The sequence below is a fragment of the Oreochromis niloticus genome, linkage group LG1 (genome assembly GCF_001858045.2).
Source record: "Oreochromis niloticus isolate F11D_XX linkage group LG1, O_niloticus_UMD_NMBU, whole genome shotgun sequence".
NCBI lineage: Eukaryota > Metazoa > Chordata > Actinopteri > Cichliformes > Cichlidae > Oreochromis > Oreochromis niloticus.
Window position 1 is genome coordinate 2,971,794 of NC_031965.2, and position 22,128 is coordinate 2,993,921.

General features: G+C 40.3%; 1 protein-coding gene across 6 annotated transcripts in view; it reads left to right on the forward strand.

The window, feature by feature from the left end:
- Nucleotides 1-22,128, forward strand: part of shank2b (SH3 and multiple ankyrin repeat domains 2b) — a 312,747-nt gene that overhangs the window by 99,201 nt on the left and 191,418 nt on the right. For all 6 annotated transcript variants that reach the window (XM_025908243.1, XM_019365700.2, XM_025908253.1 and 3 more), the window contains exons 2-5: nt 4,304-4,531; nt 13,885-14,088; nt 15,598-15,669; nt 17,974-18,082. In XM_025908243.1, the coding sequence (XP_025764028.1) occupies nt 4,328-4,531; nt 13,885-14,088; nt 15,598-15,669; nt 17,974-18,082 (589 nt within the window). In that variant the 5' untranslated portion in view covers nt 4,304-4,327. The remainder of the gene's footprint in view (nt 1-4,303; nt 4,532-13,884; nt 14,089-15,597; nt 15,670-17,973; nt 18,083-22,128) is intronic.

Sequence of the window (22,128 nt, forward strand, 5' to 3'; positions counted from 1 at the left end):
TTTTAGTCCCCACAGAAGTTCTTCCATGTGATTGGGTTGTACAATAGAAACCTGATAGATGTGGCTGTGTGCATGTTTCAGAATCAAGTTAATGAGGTTTATCTGTCGAAGTCGCTGGAATGATGTAATCTCCTGAAAACTGTCAATCATTCCCAAAGTTGGGCCAAACTTTGGGACTGCATCAAACACTACGTTCGGTGGAATAATGCGCCTCTATATGCCTATTATTCAGTCACTGCACCAAAGTAATCTGGAATGATGTTAGCCTGATGGTAAGCAGTGTTGGGAAGGTTACTTTTAAAATGTATTCCACTACAGATTACAGATTACATGCCCCAAAATGTATTTTGTAACGTATTCCGTTACGTTACTCAATGAGAGTAATGTATTCTGAATACTTTGGATTACTTAATATGTTATCATGCTTTTTACTATTGCTGTGTGATTTATTACTGTTACTGAAGGTTAGTTGCCATACCAACTAGATTTTTAAATCTTAATATAAAATGAGTAACAGTAGGTGGACATTAGGTAAGGCTGCACTTTTTGCAGCGATCTCGTATAGAAAAGCAGTCCTAAATCATTTTTTGAATAATAATTTTAAAAAATATGTCTTCACGTCATCATGCAGGCCGCAAGTAGAGGTGGCATGGGCCACGAGACTGAGACACAGACATTAGAGCCTCTTAATGTGTGTTTGTTTGGGTTTCCACCGGCGTGGAATTACCAAAAATAGAGAGGGGACAGCCTAACATATGAAACAGGAAAATACCGCCGTGTAATCCATTTATTTCAACAAAGTAACTGTATTCTGAATACCACCTTTTTAAACAGTAACTGTAACGGAATACAGTTACTCATATTTTGTATTTTAAATACGTAACGGTGGTACATGTATCCCGTTACTCCCCAACACTGATGGTAAGTGAAACAGACTGGCTTGGCTTGAGTCACATAAATCTAAATATAACTTGTGTTTAGTGTCAGGTTTAGTTTTTTAACATGCAGTTAAGCTTCAGCCATGACATAATGATCGCCATGAAGATGTTTCAGACAACATGCTTTCCAGCATGTCTGATCTGTTGGTGTTGTTGTTGAAAAAGAATTAAATATGAATTAATTATCATGGAAATCAGTTGATAATTATCAAGAGATTATTTGTGTCCTCGATTGCCTTTTTTAAAAGCACAGAATTAGGATTCATGTTGGAGACTGGGCATTGGAAGTTAAACCCTGCATGAGAGGACTGTGTCTCATTAATGTATTTCCTCCGATAATCGTACTGTTTGTGTGGTTGTGTGTGTGCTTGTGGCCTGTTATGATTAATAATTAACTTGTTGGCATGCATGGGAAGCTCATGTGGAGTTGCACAGGTTTGGTTAAAATCAGAAGCTCCGTAGATATTCTTTCTTTTATTTCTCAGTTTCAGCCAGTGTTGCTTTTCCTATCATAATTGAACACTGAGTAACCACTCCAACAGCTGGGACTTTTCTTTGTGTTTTGATTTACTTATGAGGTGATAGTCTTGTTGGATCAGCCAGCCTACCCTAGGTTTCAGGTAACGGACTGCTAAATTAACATTCTTCTGTAAAATCTGGACTCCAAATCTTGTTTTAATCGATTCAGTGTCGTTCGTCCTGTGAATAAGTAAACAGAGGTTTTAGCAATCTTTAAGGGTCTGAAGGGTGTTGTTGTTTCCCTTAAGATCTTCTTCACCTCTTTCAAGTTTGCACTTTTTGCTTTTGGTGTGATCATTGCACCTCTTTTGCCCACAAAATGAATGAATTGTAACAAGAGTTCGACATTTCCTCCATTTGCAGGTTGTCGGTCTTCTCATTTTTGAAAGTGGTCTTGAGAAAAACTTCTCCAGGTTTTCTGAAGGTCGTTTCAAGTTTTTTGATTGGCATTGGGAGCTCTTTCACCGTTTTCTCAGTCCACTCCTTGTACTAATTTTTCTTCTAATTTTTAGAGCAATTTAAAAAAAAATTTGAACCACTTCAAACTGACCTATGAATCATTCAAGCTTAAAATGGCACCTAACTCTAGAAATGAATCAGTGCTTTGTCGACATATAACAGAAGCTAACACCAACGATAGCTCAGTCTGACAGACACAAAAGAGTATTTTTGCAACAAAAAGGTGATTTCCAAAGAGCAGATAGCTGAAAACTTGACATCTCGGTACAGTGAGTCCTTAAAATGGTTTTGCAACCCTTTCCAAATTGGTAAAAGTCAAACGTTTGCTTCTCAGTAGTTTCTTTAGATTGTGTTTGTGTTGCTTTCTGACATTTTTTAGCCTACTTCACTCTGGCACGTTTTCAGGTGATTTCTTTATTCAGCAGTTCTGCCAGCAGTCAGGCCTGGATGTGGCTAGTGGAACTCAGGTTTCCAAAAAGTGAAATGAAATAAAAATGTGATAAATAAGGAGGGAATTACTTTTTCACATAAGGACAGGTAGGTTTGACATTTGTCCCTTTAAAAAATGCAGTTTGTGGTTATTCAGGTTATCGTTCTTTAATAATAAAATTGTTTGATGACCTGAAATATTTAAGTTTGATTTAAAAGTGTGGAAAAGTCTAAGAAATCATAAAGGGGGCAAACACAACACTGTATATAAACTGTCAGCAACAAGTGCAGCATGGATTGGTTCCCGTGAAACTAAAGCCGTGTTACATATAATCTAATGATCAAAAATCCTCTAAACGTCTGTTGTGACTTCTCTTTTGTGTCTTTATTGTAGTACATTTTTATTCACACAGTACTTCGTATCACTTGAATGCTCAAACATGACACATGTTACGTGACACTTCGAGTGCATTTGTAATTGGCCACATGCTGACTGGAAAAGCATGGGAGGAAATTATACACTTTACAGAATAAAGTCCGCAGCAGAAACTCGCTGAAAAGCCTTCAGCTGATCCAAAATGCTGCAGCAAGAGTCCTGACAGGGACTAGAAAGAGAGAGCAGATTTCTCCTGTATTGGCTTCCCTTCATTGGCTTCCTGTTAAATCAGAATTCAAAATCCTGCTCCTCACATACAAGGTCTTAAATAATCAGGCCCCATCTTATCTTAATGACCTTGTAGTACCATATCACCCTATTAGAGCACTTCGCTCTCGCACTGCAGGCCTACTTGTTGTTCCTAGAGTTATGAACCTGTGGCAGAGTCCAGGTTTGGGTTTTTTCTTTTCTGTTTGGTTTTTGTTTTTGCAGCAGACGCAGTTAAACAGACAGATGTTTGAAAAGTCATCTTGTTAAATATTGCATCTTGCTGGCACTCGGAAAAGAAGTAGAGTGAAATACACACATGTTAGCATGATCACTTCCCATGTTGAACTATAACCTTGAGATTTTGACTTACAGGGTTTTTGCTTATATTTCCAAGTTGAAGTGTTTTCTTTAGTTAAAGAAAAAGTCATAGATTAGATTTTAAAAAATGAAACATAATATTTAATGAATGAAATGAAGAAGAAGTTATGCATTGGGAAGGTTTTACCTAAAAGCCATTTAATCTCTGTCTGTGTTTAGTACTTATGATAGACCTCTAACTGTTATCTAATGTTAACAGTGAGAATAGTTCAGTGTGAGCGTTGGTCACTGTTTTAATGAGTTACTTTAAAAAAAAATAACTGATTAACCTAATTACAAAACTAGCATGTTATGCTACTTGTTATAAGAAGAGAGCCATCTTTTTTGTCAGGGTAAGGTCAATGACATATGGGGATATTACTCGTTAGTATTTAATTAATATAAAACATTTAACCTCCAAATCCTACACTGACTTCTGAGAAAATTCTAAGTTGAAAATATAATTAATTAGACATTCGGGTTATTTCAGTATCTTCATTCTGCCCAGGTCACTTACAAGAACACAGCTGGAGGCATTGACTGATAAGACCATGAATCATGTTGACAGTGGATCATTCGGCCATAGGGAATAGATGAACTCTCAGGTGCATATTTCACCCTCGTGAAGTTCATTTAGTGATATACAGTAAGCACTAATGAGCCAGACCATTTTTTTGCATATATTAGGTGATATCAGTACCTCTGGGAGTTTACTGAAGCCCACTGTACAAGCTGTTAGCACAGGATGGATGAGAATAAACTAACAAAAATAGCAACCAGATGTTAGCACAGGATGGATGAGACAAAGTAGCATGCATGGTCTTTGACGGCTGTCTGAAATAACAGAAGGTGTCTGATGGGAACAGGGGGAGATTATTCAATTTGAATATCTAGTTTTATTAATCAGCTATTTGCAAGAGCCTGATATTATTTCCTGTTTGCTTCTCTGTCCCAGCTGAATCCCCCGGGCCTGCTGACTATGCCCCAAAGCTCCACCTCCAGTGAGGATGAGATGGCCCAGAGCTTTTCCGACTACTCTGATGATTGTGCCTCCGAGAGCTCCCGTGAAGAAACCATCTATGAGACCATAAGGGCCACTGCAGAGCCATCGCAGAACCGCATGGACGACATTCACACGAACTCACTGGTTATCCGTGTCTTGATCCCTGACTTGCAGCAGACAGTGAGTATCTGTGAAGGATGAGAACAGAGGTGTTGAGAGTGCTGATGTTAACCTTGTAGCATCCATCAGCTCACCCGCATCTAGGGTAGGGTTAGGTAAACATCCACCCCTTTTTTTGTTAAAATTTTCATCTTTTTGGGACACCAGAGGTCAAAGCGTTTAACAGAACAATTTTAATGTTAAAATTAATGTATGAGACGTCATCAGTAAGGGGAACAACCTTGACCTTGACCCTAGATGGGATGCCAGTAACACGATGAATGTTTCGAATTGATCATGTTTGTGACTGTGTGAAATATTAACGTGATTGATGAACATAAACTTGCGACTTGATATGTACTGGAAAACGAATGCTGTGTATTCTAACACCTTCTAACCTCATTTGTGATCTAAAAGCTTTTATTGAAAGCTGGCTTGCAGTAAACTCAAACGCACTGATGCCGTTAATGTGTGAGACCTGCAGGAAAGGTACAGTCGGTGGCATTTCAGTCGTGGGTTACAAACAGTGTCACCATGCATTAAACAGATAGGAATCTTTATAAAAATTGATAATGCAAGCAGAAAGAAACAGGTGCATTTCCAGATGTTAAAGGTTTTACAGTGATCCAAATGTGCTTCACTGCACTCTGCTCATTCCAACTCCAACAACGAAATCACTGGCATTTCTGAGACGGTGAATATTCTTTAAGGGTCCTTTCATATGTAAAGAAGTGTCCCTATTAGCTCTCCTGGTATATATCATCTGTTGTATATACCTGGAGAGAGAAAAGAAATTAGCAGGAAATGTGTAAAGACTTTTGCCAAAAGTTGAAAAACACATACACCTGTGAGCAGATTCCATCGGTTTGTTGTTTTATCTTATTTTATACTCATTATAAGACTACTCTAGCATGATATTATAACACATCCTTATCTCTTCCATTTGTGTGAGATTAACTTTTAAGCAAATGGATGTTTTCAGAGGAAGCAAAGGAGTGTAATCTCAGCCTTAGAGGCTTCCTGCTGTTTAAAGTAGGCTTGTAGTAATCTTTCACTTATTTACAGTTTTATGTAAAGCCAGGGACTTAAACGAGCTCTGGCCATCAAGAATCATAATATGATACTAGTTGGTCTGTGAATGTTGAATGGGAGACATGTAGCAGGTTGTTATATATAGCTGCATATGTGTAAGAGTGTGTATCAAAAGTGAAGGTGGGTGATGAGGTGGGGGGGCTATTTGGAAAATTTGTGAAGAAAAGGGGCATTTACTGGATTAGGTGCATGATGGTATATTGCCATTAAATGTTTGGTGAGAGTCACACTACAACATTTAATGACACAGTTTGCCCTTAGAACTCAAATACTGATTACACAATGTAATATTGCTGTGCAGTTTATAATAGAAGATGATGAACCCAGATGTGGGAGCCCAAAGGAGAAAGTAAATGAATGTTAGATTGTCCTTCCATTTCCTATTAATATGTAAATGAATGGCAGGTAGATGAATAGCTGAAAGTAAATGATGCCTAATTAATCTTATTTTTAGGCCCTTATTTCATATTCCATATTAAAGCTGCGAGCAGCAGCGATAGGACCGTCGCATCGCGCCTGCTGCTGTGTACGTGTGCCGGATGTCGGGCTCGACTCATTCGAGACATTTGTTGCAGTCTTTCAGATAATTCTAATTTGTCTGTTTCATAAACAAGGCACATTTCCTGTGCCTGCTAGACATTGCACAAGAACACATGTTAAGTTTATGTCAGTGTTGAACACTGAGTGTGTGACCAGCTGTGCGGGATGAGAGCTGGATGCAACATAACTTATTACATATTTAACATATTTTTGATACATTTTCATCCTTTGTTGAGCCAACTCCAAAAATGTTCCATTCCTTGTACACTGACTGACAATAAAATGTCTGTCTGTCAATGTTAAATTTAAAATGTCTCATAATGTTTTTGTCTGTTTCAGCCTCAAACACAGACAAACCTACCACAGGGCCTGCTTCACGGAAATTTTGTAGGGGGTGGTATGGAGCCAGCTTCCCACACCCACTAATAAGACCTATAAACCTTTAAACTGATTTTCCTCATAACAGCCATCCCTCAAGAGTCTCTCCATCTAAAGCAATGCATTATCAGGGACTGTAACATCTAGTCCTTTTTACTGAATAATGTTATGATTTTTAAAAATTTCCTAACCCCTCAATTACAACTTCCTTTTTCATGCCATGCCACTAGAGCCTGCCGTTAAATGAAAAGCCATCATTTTTACACAAAGGCATCATCAAGGCTGGAAGTTTATACAGACCTCTTTCTAAGTGGATGTAGTCAGCCTGTGAGGAAGAACACTCAAAGCAAACAACATTTCCTATTCCCACTAGGTGCTGCTCTGGCTGTCGTTGCTTATTTGTTGGGACTTTCATCAAATGTGAAGTTTGGGGCAGATTAGAAATGCGTGTTTAAGTTACAGTATTTTTTGTACTTCGTAGCGAAACACTAAGGCCATTTGAAAAAAACTGAGTTTACTCAATAAAGTAGTACCAACTCTTTAAGGCTTCCCTGACCAAATTTCAGATGGGTCTGGTCAACCAGGCAGGACTGATTCGCTTAAAACGTGCTGTAAATTAAATAATCTGTTAAACTCTGGCACTTTTAAAGATTTTAAAGTGAAAATCTGAATATAATCAGGTTATGTGTTCAGCATAAGTTACCATGGTGATTTAGCCAGGTCAAAAGAGAGTTACTTTCATGACACAGAAAATTCTCACAACTCGCAAGCCAATAACTGTCACGGTCCGAGGTCGGTGACCCAATGTTTTGGTTTCTGTATTATTATTGATCTTTGTTGTTATCTGGGGTTTCACTGCTATTGTGATGGTTTCTGTTTTGTTTCTCTAGTTCTTAGGTTTTGGTCCCTGTACTCCATGTCCTCCGTGTCCTTGAGCCAGTTGTATTTCCTGTTTTACTTTGAAGGTGTCCCAGGTCATGTATTCTGTTTTGCTCTCCTGTGTATATTTAGTGTGTGGTTACCTCTGTTCTTCGCCGGAGCGTCTGCGTGTCATTCTGCGTATCGTCCCCGGTGTTTCTCTGCCCAAGTTTGTCTCCAGCTATGTTTCCAGGTTCTAGGTTGTTAGTTCTAAGTTTCCAGGTTTATGTTTAGCGGTCTCCAGTTTAGGTTTCTTACAGTGTTTCTTTTCAGCCATAAATAAAGGCTCGTTTTCAGTTTGAAACATTCTCTCCTGCATCATTGTCTGTGCCTGGGTCTACCCCTCTCAATCTCTGGACAGTTTCTGTGGTGTTTTCTGTGCCTGTCCGGCCATTGGGAAGTCAGGATATGTGCTTGGTTGACAACTTTGTAGGTGAAAGGCATTGTTTAGATACCAGTTACCTTGGTACAGAGGTCAGGACCCGCTCTCCATTCAGAAGGTCCAAGTCTCTGATCCTATGGATATTAGCCTCATAGGTTAACAGAAACTAATTTAAGCTGGTAGTGGGCGTTTGCCCAGTACTACCAGCGTGTGAATGTCTACTGTGGATCAGGCACCCCAACACAGGGAGGTCTGAAACAGGTTCTCTATTAAAAAAAAAACCCCCACTCATCTCTGATGAGTATTACCCAACAGGCAAACAGAGCTTAGATGGTTGCCCAGCTCTAACTGATACTGAGTCCCTATGGGAGACGAACCTGGTCCCTTTGAAGGCATGTTTGCCAGGGTGGCCCTGGTGCACCGTCACACCGGTTATTAACGGCTCTCCTCTAAATCTGTGCGCTTGGTAAATAACTGGGTTACATTTAGTGGCCTTGAAAACTAAGTTAACTGTTAATTTTAAGGTTAGCGTGACCTGTAAGAGCCCTTCGAGAGATGTTATAATAATATGCAGGTTTTATGCTTTTTGAATGCAGGGCATGTTTTTAAAAGCAGTTCAGCAGGAACAAAGCAAAAGCCACATCAAATCATAATGATCGCACAATCAAATCGGTGGACTTTTCTCATTAACCTACTCTGAGATTATGCTGATTTTGTTCTGATCTGAGAGAGGAGACAGGTTGGACAGAATGGGCATGCCTTGGCCACGACGTGCCTATCTCTGTGTGGATATAATCCAATAAGATTCCAAGTTCTTGGAAGTTGTAATCCAGTAGGACCAAAACCTCAAAGTGTAAAATTTGTCATCTAATGTTGTCGCTATGACTGTCCAAACAGTCATATGTGCATGAAAGACTCACAGCAAATGATCAACTCAGTTTAACTTAACTACTGGACCTGACTGACCATCCAGTTAGTCCCAATTCTAAGTTTGTGTGATTGTTTAAGGAAAAAGGTCACCAAGTTATTCTCCTGTTGGCCCACCTGAGTAAGCAAACAAGAACATATCAGGACCGCCTGCAGTTTGTGAAGTGGAGTTGAAGACTCCATCATACATCTGCTTCAACAAACCCACTGTCTCACTGTCATCTGGACGAAGCAGGCAACACTGTAAGGATCACATTCTTTGACTTCTCCACTGTATCTCCAGTGCAACACAATTCAGCCTGATTTGCTCCAGAAGATACAGGTGGAGGCCTCAACAATAGCCTGGATCAGTGACTACCTGACAAACACACCACAGTTGCGTGTCTAACCAGGTGTTTAGCAGCGCAGCAGCACCACAGGCACTGTACTCTCACCATTCCTTCTTACTCTGACTTGTATTGGAAGTCTGACGTGTACAGAGACCTGTCATCTGCAGAAATATTCAGATGACTCTGCAGTCGTCAGCTAGATCAGAGATGGACAAGAAACTAAGTACAGAGAGCTGGTGGACTGCTTTGTGTCATGCCTCAGAAACAATCATCTAATCTTGAATGTAAACAAAAACAAAGGAGATAATTGTAGATTTTAGAAGAAATAGGGTTAAGTCAAACACTATTTCCATCATGGGATTAGAAGTGTAGGTGGTCGAAGAGTATAAATACCTCAGTGTCCACCTGGACAACAGACTAGACTAGAGACTGATCAGTGAAGCTATCTACCAGAAGAGTCAAAGCAGACTGTACTTCCTGAGGAAGCTTGGGTCCTTCAATAAGTGTGTTGTGGAGAGTGTAATCTCTTATTCCATCACCTGTTGGGGTGGCAGCATCAGAGTGGAGATGACCAGTGGAGATGATGGTGCAAAGAGGGATTCTTCATAAAATCAAGAAAATTACGGACAACCCTGAGCATCCTCTTCATGAGACTGTTATACAGCAGCAGAGTGTCTTCAGACCTGCTGTAATACAGACCGCTACAGGAGATCCTTCCTGCCCACAGCCATCAGCATCTACAACAACTCTTTGAAGAATCCTGGATTAAATTAGTTATTACAATATTTAAGTCACATGTTCCAGCAGCAAAGTGACGGCAGATGGAGCACGAGGACTCACACAAAAGTAAAGAATATAAAATAGAAAACAATAAATAAAAGACTGTACAGGGCAAATTTACCCCCACCCCCCTCCCAAAAAACGAACAAACAATAAATGTTTACTGTGGACTCACAATAAAACTGAAGATACCACACTAGTTTTAGAAATATGTGCTTAGATGGAAACTGTACGCATTAAAAATAAATTCTAAGTAGAAACAAGATTCTACTTTTAAAATCTTTCTGGTAAACAGTGACTATATAAAGAATAGATAACGACACATCTTTAACATTTGGACTCCACAGTGTTTTGTATGTTTTACGTGAACAGTGGGAACTGTGACATTTTTTAGCTGTTAGCTTTTCATAAACTGCAGCGTTGGTACATTTACACTGTGGGTCAGTATGGTGCTGCTTGTTCTAGCTCTGTGAGAACCATGTGCATACAGTACAAGCAGCCAACATCCTCACTGACCATGTACCACATGTAGGCGACCTTAACTGTACATAGATGCAGCTTTCCTTTCATTCACAGTGAGAGTCTGTAAGTAAACGTTCGTCATCAAAGACTACCAGTGTGAATGTGAAAGAGCAGCTAGGTGCTTCTGGAGTCTGTGCAGTAGTTTGAGTTTGCTTTGAACTGCAGCTCTTTGCTTGATGCGTGCATGTCCTTGAGGAATAATAGCTTTTTATTGGATGTACATGTGCAGGCTGAAAGAAACAAAAGGACAAAGGAGTAAAAGGGACCAAAGTTGGCGGGGCTGCTGCTTGGCAAAGCTCAGTCTTCAGCCACTTGATGTTCCTCTCCTGAGTTTCGCTCCTTTCTGTCTCATTTTTTAATGCCCTTTTATGCTGCACATTTCTTTCAGTCTTGTTGTAGGAAATATAACACATCTTTTGGAGTTTGTACAATCCAGTGGATTGAAATGTACAGCGATGAAATAAACTCATGACCCGTTGACGTAATTATCAAGGTGAAAAGAACTGCAGCATAAAATATCTATGTGCATGTTCACATGTGCACTAAGCTCTCTCATGAGTATGCACTAGTGCTTCTGATTTCACATTCATCAGTGAGTACTCAGTGCTGCCACTTGATCACATGATTGAGTCACACAGTCCGCTTGGAAATCAAAATCAAGTGAATAATTCAAGATAACACAAACACACAGTATCCTTGCTCACAGACACGTGAGGCAGGCTCGTGTGTGTGAGCCTGGCCTCTAGTCCAGATCTGTATGGTGTGTGTGCAAAAGCTTTTGCAGTCAGAACATTTGATGTTGTGTAAAGTTTGTGTGCATTCGACAGAGCTGCTTGACATTTTGAAAACTGTGTTTATTCATATCTTTTCTGAGTGAAAAGACTAGAAGCAGGAGAAAAAGATATCAGACTTTGTCTAAAATGTTTAACAGTGTAATAATCTCTGTCACACTGCAATTTTTAGACAAACTGACTTTTAGACAAAAAAGTCTAAAAGTCAGCTGCAGCAATGTTCATATGTTTCAAAAGGACCAACATCTTGGACAGGAAAAGGCAGGTGTAGGGAGTGACAACATTTCCTCTTTCCCACATGCTTTTCTGTGTTCTTGGTTCTTCCACAATCTTCTCAATGTTCTTCTCTTACAGACTTTCTTTTCTCGCTTTATTTCATCCGTCTCCACTGTCATTCAATGCCAGTACACAGTTCTTACATCCAGACGGAGACAACATCTTTTCAAAGATAATTTCTGCTAAAAATTCAGAGGCTGGACTCAGTGACAAGCAAAGTGAGCTTTCCAAACATGGTTGCTTTGAATGCTTGGACCACAGGAGATGAAGGGTTTGTGAACACCAGAAAGCTGCTATGGACATATGCTTAGTCTAACTGTCATTAACTCAGACACCAACACCATCAAATGTGTGTTGACAAGAGTGGTAACTGTCCCCAGTCAGATGATTTTACCTAGTCGGGTGTCATGTAAAACAGTTGCTGCAGCAAATGCTCACTGTTTGAAATTATCTTAAAGGGATATTCTGTATTTTTGGTCTGGGTCTTACACTTTCAGTTCTGGCCACTGTGGATCATGCTAATTTTACAGTCAGGCAGCCAGTGGAGATGATAACAGATGAGGTTTGGTCACAACCAAAGTAGCAAAGATGACACAAATTAGTAAGGGATCTTATTTCTGTTGAAGCTAGCTTTTAAAAAGCTAGGACTCCCTACAACCTCCTACAGGGCGTCCAGTCATGAGAGTAAGCCAGTGTAATGAAGGTTCACTGACAGGAGAATTTACTTAGATTGGTTTTGATGACAGGTGAAATTAAGCATCACAAAGGGCCAAGGATCAAACCTGAGAATTTCATTGAGGACATGCTCAACACCAGTACATCATTTCTTCTGGAGCTCGTCTCGTCGCATCTTTAAAAAATTATGTTTTGCATCTTCATCATCAGTTATTGAGGTCCAGGGTTGGTGCTACAAAAGTCCATTTTGTGAAGCAAAAGTTCAAGTCCAGGGTTGCCCTGCTTTTTAGGGTCTTTTCTTTACGACTTTAACTTTCTTTCCATGGAGAGATCAAAAACATTTATGCACAAAATTTCTGAGTGATGATCTCCAACTTTTCCTGCAGTAATTTGCAGCCGATGTGAAGTGGCTGTGATAAGAATTAGCTCCAAGTTCAGAGCCATGGATCTCACCTGGAACAGGATACAGTATTCAGTGTTTAATTAAACATTGTAGTGGTCAGCATATACAGCATTTAGTTCTTACAGCTGCTGAGAGATCTCACTGGACTTCAGCCTTTTGTCCTCTTGGCATACTTTTTTGATGTCTCTGTCCTTAATAACTACAAAAATTTAAAAAACCTAAGAGAAAGTGTTGCTTTTTTTTTCTACAGTGTTAGGGATAAAGTCAGTCACAGCAATGGGTAAGAATTAGTGGAGACAATATTTGTTTATTTCCAGTCTTAGGTGGCCAGATGCTGTTTCTCCAGGAGAATATCTCTACAGTTCCATGTTCCAGCGTGACCACTGGAAAACACAGTTTTGTCAGTATTTCTTCTGTATATCTCTGTGTTGACGTCCAAAGTACAAGAGCAAACCCTAAACACATGCACACACTATTATCGTTGCGTCACTGTTTCATATATAATGTTTAAGTTGAGCACAGTCGGTTCAGGAAGCACTAACAATGGAAGTGGATGGAAGTCTGCTATTGTAAGAAGAGGACAGGAGGCCCTATCGGTCCACACAGCCCGTGCCAGATGCTAGACATCTGTTTCTGTATGCTTCCAACCCTTCACCTCCTGTCCTTGTCTCAACGCCAGGCAAGAGGATTAAAGCTACACAGAGTTCACAAACTGTTCATCACTTCAGACTTTATTAAAGACGCAGGCCTGCTATCACAGGCTGAGCAGCACACCCAGCTGTACAGTCTCACAGACACTTCCTGAATGCCACGGCACAGTGCCCGTAATCCTCTCTGATTCAGACCAGAAATCCTGCATTATTTGTTTGGGTTTTTTCACTTTAGAGAAGCTGAAGCTGAGAAAGAGCAGGGGCAGAAGGGTTCTGTCAGTTACATCCGCAGTGAGGACTGCGGCCCCGCTTAGCATCCTAACAATAAAACAATAAATAAAAAAAGGTTTGGCAGTGATGTGTGACGGCCATTGTTTAGTTTTAGTAACTGGGACAGGGTTTGTGTTATTAAAACACCAGTTTGGATATGTTAGAACTGTTTTAATTGGGCACCATTGTTCTTTAGCTCTGGTCTAATCTTCTCTTGAGTCTTTTGGCCCAAATTATTTGCATCTGCCAGTCAAAAGTTGGAAGTCCAGTACAAGTGAAATGTGTGTCACATAATGTTTGTTGTTTTCAGAAGTGATTATTTAATTTTTCTTGCTTGCGCCTGCCAGCCAACACTTCAGGGATCACTTTCTAATCAGTTTGTCTATTTTTTTCCTCTCACATATCCCCCCTTCCCCTCTGCTGCTCTCCAAACCCAACCAGAAATGCATGCGCTTCAACCCGGATGCAACGGTCTGGGTTGCCAAGCAGCGGATCCTTTGTACACTTAATCAGAGCCTGAAAGATGTGCTCAACTATGGGCTTTTCCAGCCAGCTAGCAATGGGAGAGAAGGCAAGTTCCTGGATGAAGAACGCATCCTCCGAGAATACCCCCAGCCAATCAGCAGGGGCGTCCCATCTCTGGAGGTAAACTGTTGACAAATTTACGTGAATCACATCACATTTATTGGATATTTTATGTTACATAATCTAAAAATTCAAACAGGAAATTGTTCAAATTCTGATGTAAATAATACAGGTGTGGTCAGAAGTTTACATTCACTCATCATCATGAATATCAAGGTAAATTTAGTCTTTTAATGATTTCTTTGAAAGGGTGGAATGAAAAACAGTTCACATTTTAATCACTTGAAAAAAATAAGAATTAGGTGCACAAATGTGTCTTGGATTTTCTCTAACCCAAACATGGTCAAACATATATGTACAGGCTCAAATGTCATTAGTAGCTTGTAGTTTCTCTTTGTCAGCACTCATTGGAATGACCAATACTCAGAATAACAGGAAAGTCCAAGGAGAATTCTACATTTACATTAAAGTCTGTTGGAGCCATTTTTACACAGCTGCAGATTCCAAGATCATCAGTTCAAACAATTTTATCGAAGCACAAGTTATTTGGTGTCATCACTTTGCCAAACTGTTAGCCTCAGATGAGAGGAAAGTGGTTAGGATGTTTAGGAACTGGAAACTACTGGAATACATGGTCCAACAAAATTGCCTGGTCAACGTGCAACGTACTAAGAGACATTTAATCAAATATTTATTTATAGATTTTTATCCTGTGTTGGTCATAGAATATCCTAAATAAAGTCAACATTGTGCACCCAATTCTTCTTCTTAAAGATATATGCTGTACCCTGGAAAAAGGACAGCTCAAACAAATAATTAAAATCCCCAAATTACAATGACATTCATGCCCATGACGACTGTGTGTAAACCTCAAACCGCAAATGTATTTTTTGAGATGTATGTTTAAAAAAAATCATATCAACACTGAATTTCAGTATTGTTCAAAAGTGAGGAAGGACTCTTAGTGAAGGACTGAAGGAATCATTCTTTTGCTTATGTGGCTCAAAGGTTCTGTGCAATACTTTGATTTAGATATAATTTTGCAAGTAATTAAAAAAATCCTGTTAGTGTGGATCTTTGACAAATCCTGCAGTAAAATGTTTATAGCTGACAGCAGACAGCCCGTAAAAGTAATGAAGTGTGCTCTTGATCAAAAGGACACATCTTAGGCATTATCCCCAGTGATTTCCTTTCCAGAGGAATAGTTGCTTTCAAGATGCACCCAGAGGTGCAAAGTAAATGGCTGTGACTGAGACTTATTAGCGGTCACTGGATCCCAAATGTGTACTAATTTAATAGAGGCCTTACTGGAGCCACCGTTTTGATTCAGGACTTTTATTCAAGGCATAGTTGCACTCACTCTGTGGTATCTGATCAGCGATCAGTGCAGCACAGACGTGTAATGAGGTATAATATAACTGTTACTTTACAGTAAGAAGTTACTGATTGTCAGGAGAAATATTAAATAAAAAGTCATAATGATTTTTCTTGAATTTCTGTTGATGCCTACAGTAATGTAACCGTTTTGCTTACAAGTGCACTTCATTATTACTTTTTTTTACTCAACAGTTCCGATACAAGAGCAGAGTCTACAGACAGCCCAATGTTGATGAGAAACAGATCGCCAAACTTCATACAAAGGTAGGATTTTTGTCGAGCAGTAACAGTAGTTAGTATTTAGTCACATGTTTAAGAAGCACACTGACTCTCAGACAGGGATTGCAAGTCATTTATGATGAGCCAACTTTGACTAAAAGCAGAGACTGGTTTTCCAAATAATGTCACATGACCGAGACACGTCTACTTCAGCTTTATTTTGACATGCACATAGAGACAGAGGATCATTAAACTATCGATAAGCTTTTACCCACAATTCAGCTGAACTAAATGGATTTAAAAACACATTAAAGACGATATTTAACGAGGAGGCGCTACTTTGCACCTACCTGACACTGGGTGTTTGGAACAGCAGATAAATGCTCTCAGAAACCGGGTACATGTAGCTGAGACAAATGATCATGAAATCCAAGAATAAATAATAAATGAAATGTGTGACAATAAATGTCACACTTCCACCCACCTCACTCTGACTGTTGGCTGGCCCCTGGGAAGTGCAGTGTGAAAACACAACAGTAATGGCTGTTTCACACCAAAGGTGTTGCCAAAATAAAATCATAAAAATGAGAAAAGAAAGGACGCTCACAGATTGCGTTTCTTTGTAGTGGCCTCAATAATCACTCTCTCAATTGGATTAAGAGCACTTGCATCTGTTTGCTGTGCTTCTTGGCAGCTCGAGTTGTGTGACGAGATAAGAGTGAGGGATAGAAAGTCCAAGCAAGTGTACAGTGCGACTTACCTGTCAGTTATGCTTATTTGGCTTTGCTGTTCCTGTGTGATAGTCAGAAAACTCTGCGAGTTTGTATGCTGCTCAGATGAAGGCTGTTCTTTTTTCTGGCAGCCCAACAGCAGACTGCTCCCTCACTCTATCTCTGTTCCTCCCACATGAACTGAAATAAATGTATACAGTGAATTGAAGATTTCTAGCATCTCCATCGCTGTGAAAGGCTGGCTCTGGGCTGCTTTCCCACTGCTACTGTAATCCTGTAGTGCAGCCAAAGTATAAGTGTCTCTGGCAGCGCTCTGTTACCGCCATTATGGGAAACTGTCTGACAGCTGCTCTAACTCCATCTCGACTATAGGGAAGACAGGATGGACGAGAGGTGGTAGGCTACTAGAATCAAAAAAGTTTAGAAAAAGCACATAAATATGGGACACGGTGGTTAATGTACTCAAACCAAGTTTACAAAAGGGTCAGTTTAGCAAATGTGTTTGACAGACATCTGTTTCTAATGTGGAATTGTTTCTTGGCTTGACCCAACTTTTCGGGGCTAATCCTGTTTGCCATGCAGTCTGCTGCCCTGTGGTTGGCTCGAGCTCACACTGAGAGAGCCAATCAAACTTCAGTTTCCCAGACTATTTCAGTAAAAGGAGAAAGAGAGAGAGAGAGAAGGACAGGGTACCATCCTGCAGACTGATTCATCAGGCCTGGACACACACACACACACACACACACACACACACACACACACACACACAAGGGACGTATCAGCTACATTAAATAAAACATTCCAGAAAAACACACGAACTCTTGACATTTCTGGGTATTTACCTGACTCATCATGGTTAAGATTTAAACAGCAGCTCTATGCATCTGTGGTGAAAACCAGCTTGGTTTCATTCGGTCACATCAGGTATCAGCTGCCACATTAGCTAATGTGGACTGGCATTGATTCAGCTGAATGGCAGCTTAGCTCAACTACATGACCAGTTTGAAGTAAATCTATGCTTGATTATTGTTTTTGCTTTTTATTTATTTTTATTCCTTTACTTCTATGAATAAAGCTTGAAATGTTTTTTAAACTGTTTTGTTCTTCATTGGTTAGTTTAAAGGAAAAATCTCCTCCTCATTCATTCTCCTGCTTTTTTCTCCAGTCTGTTCTTATTTTGCTACCTATTGTCCTTCTCTTCTTTTGCCATCTCATTCTTCGTTCCTCATTTTACTCCTCTCCTTTGGGGAGCTGCTCTCTTATCTATTTTTATCATGTGGCCTGGAAAGAAAGCAGACAGAACAGGAAGGAGCAACCATTCCACTCTTTCCACTCGCCACACTCTCAGTCCTGTCATGTCCCCTCCTGTGTAGCCTGCTTTCAGTTTCCTTGTATTCTACCTTATATTCCTTCCATCTCCATCTGCAAGTCTCTCTCAGTTTAACAATGTATTCCTAAGCGTTTCCACTTTTCACCCTTCGTTATTTTTTATCTCAACTTCTATTTCAGTCTTTTTGCAGCTCTGAACCTCTATCCTGTCTTTCTCGCTCTCACACACCCACTACCATTTGTTCTTTCTCCTCACTCTAATAGTGCTTTGTGTTTTCTGGTTGTGTAGGCCAATCTGAGGAAGTTCATGGACCTTGTTCAGCATAATCAAGTGGACAAAGTGGCCAAGATGTTGGAAAGAGGCTTTGATCCCAACTATCACGATAGTGACACTGGCGGTAAGGCAACATGCTGCTCATAAGCACAGACAACAAACACTTCAAGTACACTAAAAGCACAATTTACAGTTTATACAAGTGCAAGTCCTGGTTTGATAATATGTATGTATACACACTGTTACTCTGATCAGAGTCAGCAACAGCAGAGAAGCACATAATAAGAGGAAGAAAACTCACCAGGTGTTATCAGAATATGTCCATTTTTTTCTTTATTTGCAAAAAAGAAAATGTAAAAAACACCTGGAGACTCCCAATTGCCAGTCTTGGTAGCCGGGGATCGGTCCACCAGGACCTCCACTCCTGGCTGCCGCCCGGCTCACAATACACCCGCCAACAAGATCGCGGATACAAGCGGGAGAAATGGGCTTCCTCCAAAGGGTAGCTGGCCTCTCCCTTAGAGATAGGGTGAGAAGTTCAGCCATCCGGGAGGAGCTCAGAGTAGAGCCTCTGCTCCTCCACATTGAAAGGAGCCAGTTGAGGTGGTTCGGGCATCTGACAAGGATGCCTCCTGGGCGCCTCCTGGGTGAGGTGTTCTAGGCATGTTCCTCCAGGAGGAGGCCCCGGGGCAGACCCAGGACACGCTGGAACGATTATATCTCTCAGCTGGTCTGGGAACGCCTTGGTGTTCCCCCAGACAAGCTGGAGGAGGTGGCTGGGGAGAGGGAGATCTGGGCATCTCTGCCCCAGATGACTGGAAGAAGATGGATGGATGGATGGATGAATGGATGGATGAATGGATGGATGGATGGATGGATGGATGAATGGATGGATGGATGGATGGATGGATGGATGGATGGATGGATGAATGGATGGATGGATGGATGGATAGATGAATGGATGGATGGATGGATGGATGGATGGATGGATGGATGAATGGATGGATGGATGAATGGATGAATGGATGGATGAATGGATGAATGGATGGATGGATGAATGGATGGATGGACCTGGAGACTCCAGTTAGAAAAACATAGAGCTGGATTTTGTTGGATTGGCTTGATTTTATTGTATTGAATTTTTTAGTTTATTATCAACCCTTGCTTAAAAATCGACCATTTATTTAAAGTTTAGCCAAGATGAAGAAAGGACAGCCTATTAGAAACAAAGGTAGTCAAAGGATTACCATTAATGAACCTGTGGAAGGATCATTAGTGGATCTCATGGTAGCACCTAAATGAGATGTGGATTTTTGGATGTTAGCGTCTGCTCTCCCTCGCTCTTACCAGGACATCTGTGTAAATCTCCCAAAGTGAGCAAGTATGCTTCCACAATGACCTTTTGTTGGCCCTTTTACAACCTTCTGCAGACTGTGGACGGGCATGAGTCAGTCACAAGAGTCAGTCCCCAAGTATGCCCACACCTTTTTTGCATTTATTTTCCACTTCAATTATATTTAAAAAGTTAAAAATAAAAAAGCCCATGTAATCTTCGATTTAATGATCTTCAAGTTCCCCATTTTGTGTGCTAATTTTATACCAAATTAGAAGCATCTTATCTAAAAGGTACTGAAAACCTCGTGCATGCATTTCTTACTTTAGGCTGGTCAAAGTGAACTTCCTTATAATCAGGTTGTCCTAAAAGCTCCCTGAAAGCATACACGAGGAGAATTTAATTTAGAATTAAGATCGGAGTGATCAGATTCCATCATATCTGAAGCCCCCACAGGAACATATTATCCAAATGGAAAAGTGTGGTTACAAAAGTTTACATAAGCAGAATGAGAGGCAAAGTCCCATGGAACCAGCTCCCAGTTTGGTTTCAAGACACGGAGACCTCGTATAACTTTAAGAACTTTTCTCTTTGCTAAATGTTAGAGTTGAATCAGGTGATCCTGAACTGCCTCTTTGTTAAACGGCTGGAGGTTCGGGCTGTTTAAGTGCTAACCATTACACCCTGAGCCTTTTTTTCTCCACTCACTCTTTTACTCTAATTAATTGCAATATTGTCATTAACCAACTCTTCCTGAGCCTGGTTGTTCTGTTGAACTGGTTCTTGCTTGCTCATAGAGTATTATTTGTGAATCATTCTCTGTAATGTTGTAGCTTCTTACAATGAAAGGGTCTTGTGATAACTGTTGTTGTAAAATGTTGTTGAAGAAATGTATTAAAATTTAGCTAAATGGGAGGAGATGCCAGAGCCAAAAAAGTACTGATTTGTGTAAGATGTCATATGTGGTCCACCAAGGTCGAGAGCCCTTTATTGGAAAAAAAAACTAACACCAAAGCCAAGGGGTCTACTTCCAGTCCCATCATGACCAGAGGCTGCTCCATGCACAGACTTAAGTGACTTGTAGTTATAGGATTACTAGTAGGGAATGCAGATTAATGAGCAACAAGAGACAAAAGGGCGTCCTTTCCTTTCCTTTCCTTTCCTTTCCTTTCCAGGGTGTCCTTTCTAGATACAATCGGTTCTGAAGGTATTCGTGAGTTCAATTTTTGAATGGCTGTCAAGGCACTAAGTTGCACTCTAAATTAGAAATGGTACATGTAAAAATCTGTGAGGATTGAGGGGAATGAAGGCTTTGTTTTTAAGAACTCACATGTATGTTTGGGGACACTGCATTTTTTTAAAAATATATATGTAATTTTTATGGCTTAAAGACGAAACCATTCAATTCTGCTGAACTCAAAAAAGAAAGTGAGAAAAGCTTTGAACTGACCCTTCAAGACAAGCTAGAGTGCCTTGTGAAAGTATTCTATAATTAAACCGAGATAACAGAGCTGTTTGGCCTTGGTGCCAAATATAAAAGGAGCCTCTAAATACCAAACATGTGCAGTGCTTCAGAAACCTGCTGAAGTGAAGGACACTGCCCTGTGGGCAGCAGTGAAGGATTTTGTTTGTTCCAGGTGTGAACATGTGAGTAGTGTATAGAAATTCCCTTAAGGAAAATGTGGGTTAGGTCTGCCTGCTCCATCCTGAGTTATCCCAGCCAGAGGCATGGCTCTGTGTCTTTGGAGCCACACACACGGAGGGTGGGCAGCTACTACCCAGCTAATGAGTTATGTCCTAACGTCAGTGTGTACTCAACACACAAATGTTCCATAAAATCAAAGTGAGCAGGTGTTTCATGCTACACTAGGCTTGGATGATAGTTAGCAGTCCTCACAGGACCACTTGGAAGCAGACTGAGGAGACCAACATCCTGCAAGTACAACAACATATAATCTCCAAGCATGCACTACACCACTCTGTTGTTTACTCTACTTAATTTGCTGTGGAACTTCTTCTTCCGCTTAACATCATTGGTGTTCTCTGTTAAACAGAGGAGAAATCTATCAGGAGCAACACAGGCATATTTTTTAAACAGGAGCTTCAAAAGACCAAAACGGAAAACACAGACAATATTCGTTTGTTATATAACAGGGAGCACATGCACGCTCTCTGTGGTTGTCCAGAAACATTTTGCCTGCTGACTGTGAAAACAGAAGAATATGGAATAGGGTAAGACGTGTTCAGGGAAAATAGGAAATGAAGGACATGTCAAATACATCATGTACATCTGGGGTTTCCTAAGATTCTGAAAGGTTGTGCTTATCTATTTATTTTTATTGATGATATTTTCTCAAATATGGCAAGGCCTTTATGTACCTTAACTGCAGATGGTAACGGACCTAAAACTGAAATAAAGTTGCATTAGAGTTCGTTTCATTATTCCTCTGTGAGTGGTCATGTTCATTTACCAAAGGCTTGCTCCAGTATCTTTCCATTAAGTTATTGCCTTAAAGTAATTATGCCACAGACACCACTCAAGGGTTCTCAGAAAAATCCCTTTTAACAGCAAGCAAGCAAGGCAGTGATTAAAACGATCTATTAACAGTAATAATGCAGGGATGTAATAAGCATACAATTGCATTTTTGCACCAACGAGATGATTCCCAAGTGCTGCTAGCCAAACATTTGCCGTATCTCAGCATGGGGTGCCGTATGTTCTTGAAAACAATCCACAGCAGATGGACATTACCTAAAAATTATATCATGAAAAATAATTTAAATATCTGAAACAGGATCTTATAGATCATCTGGCCGTTCAGTTGATTTCGAGTGGC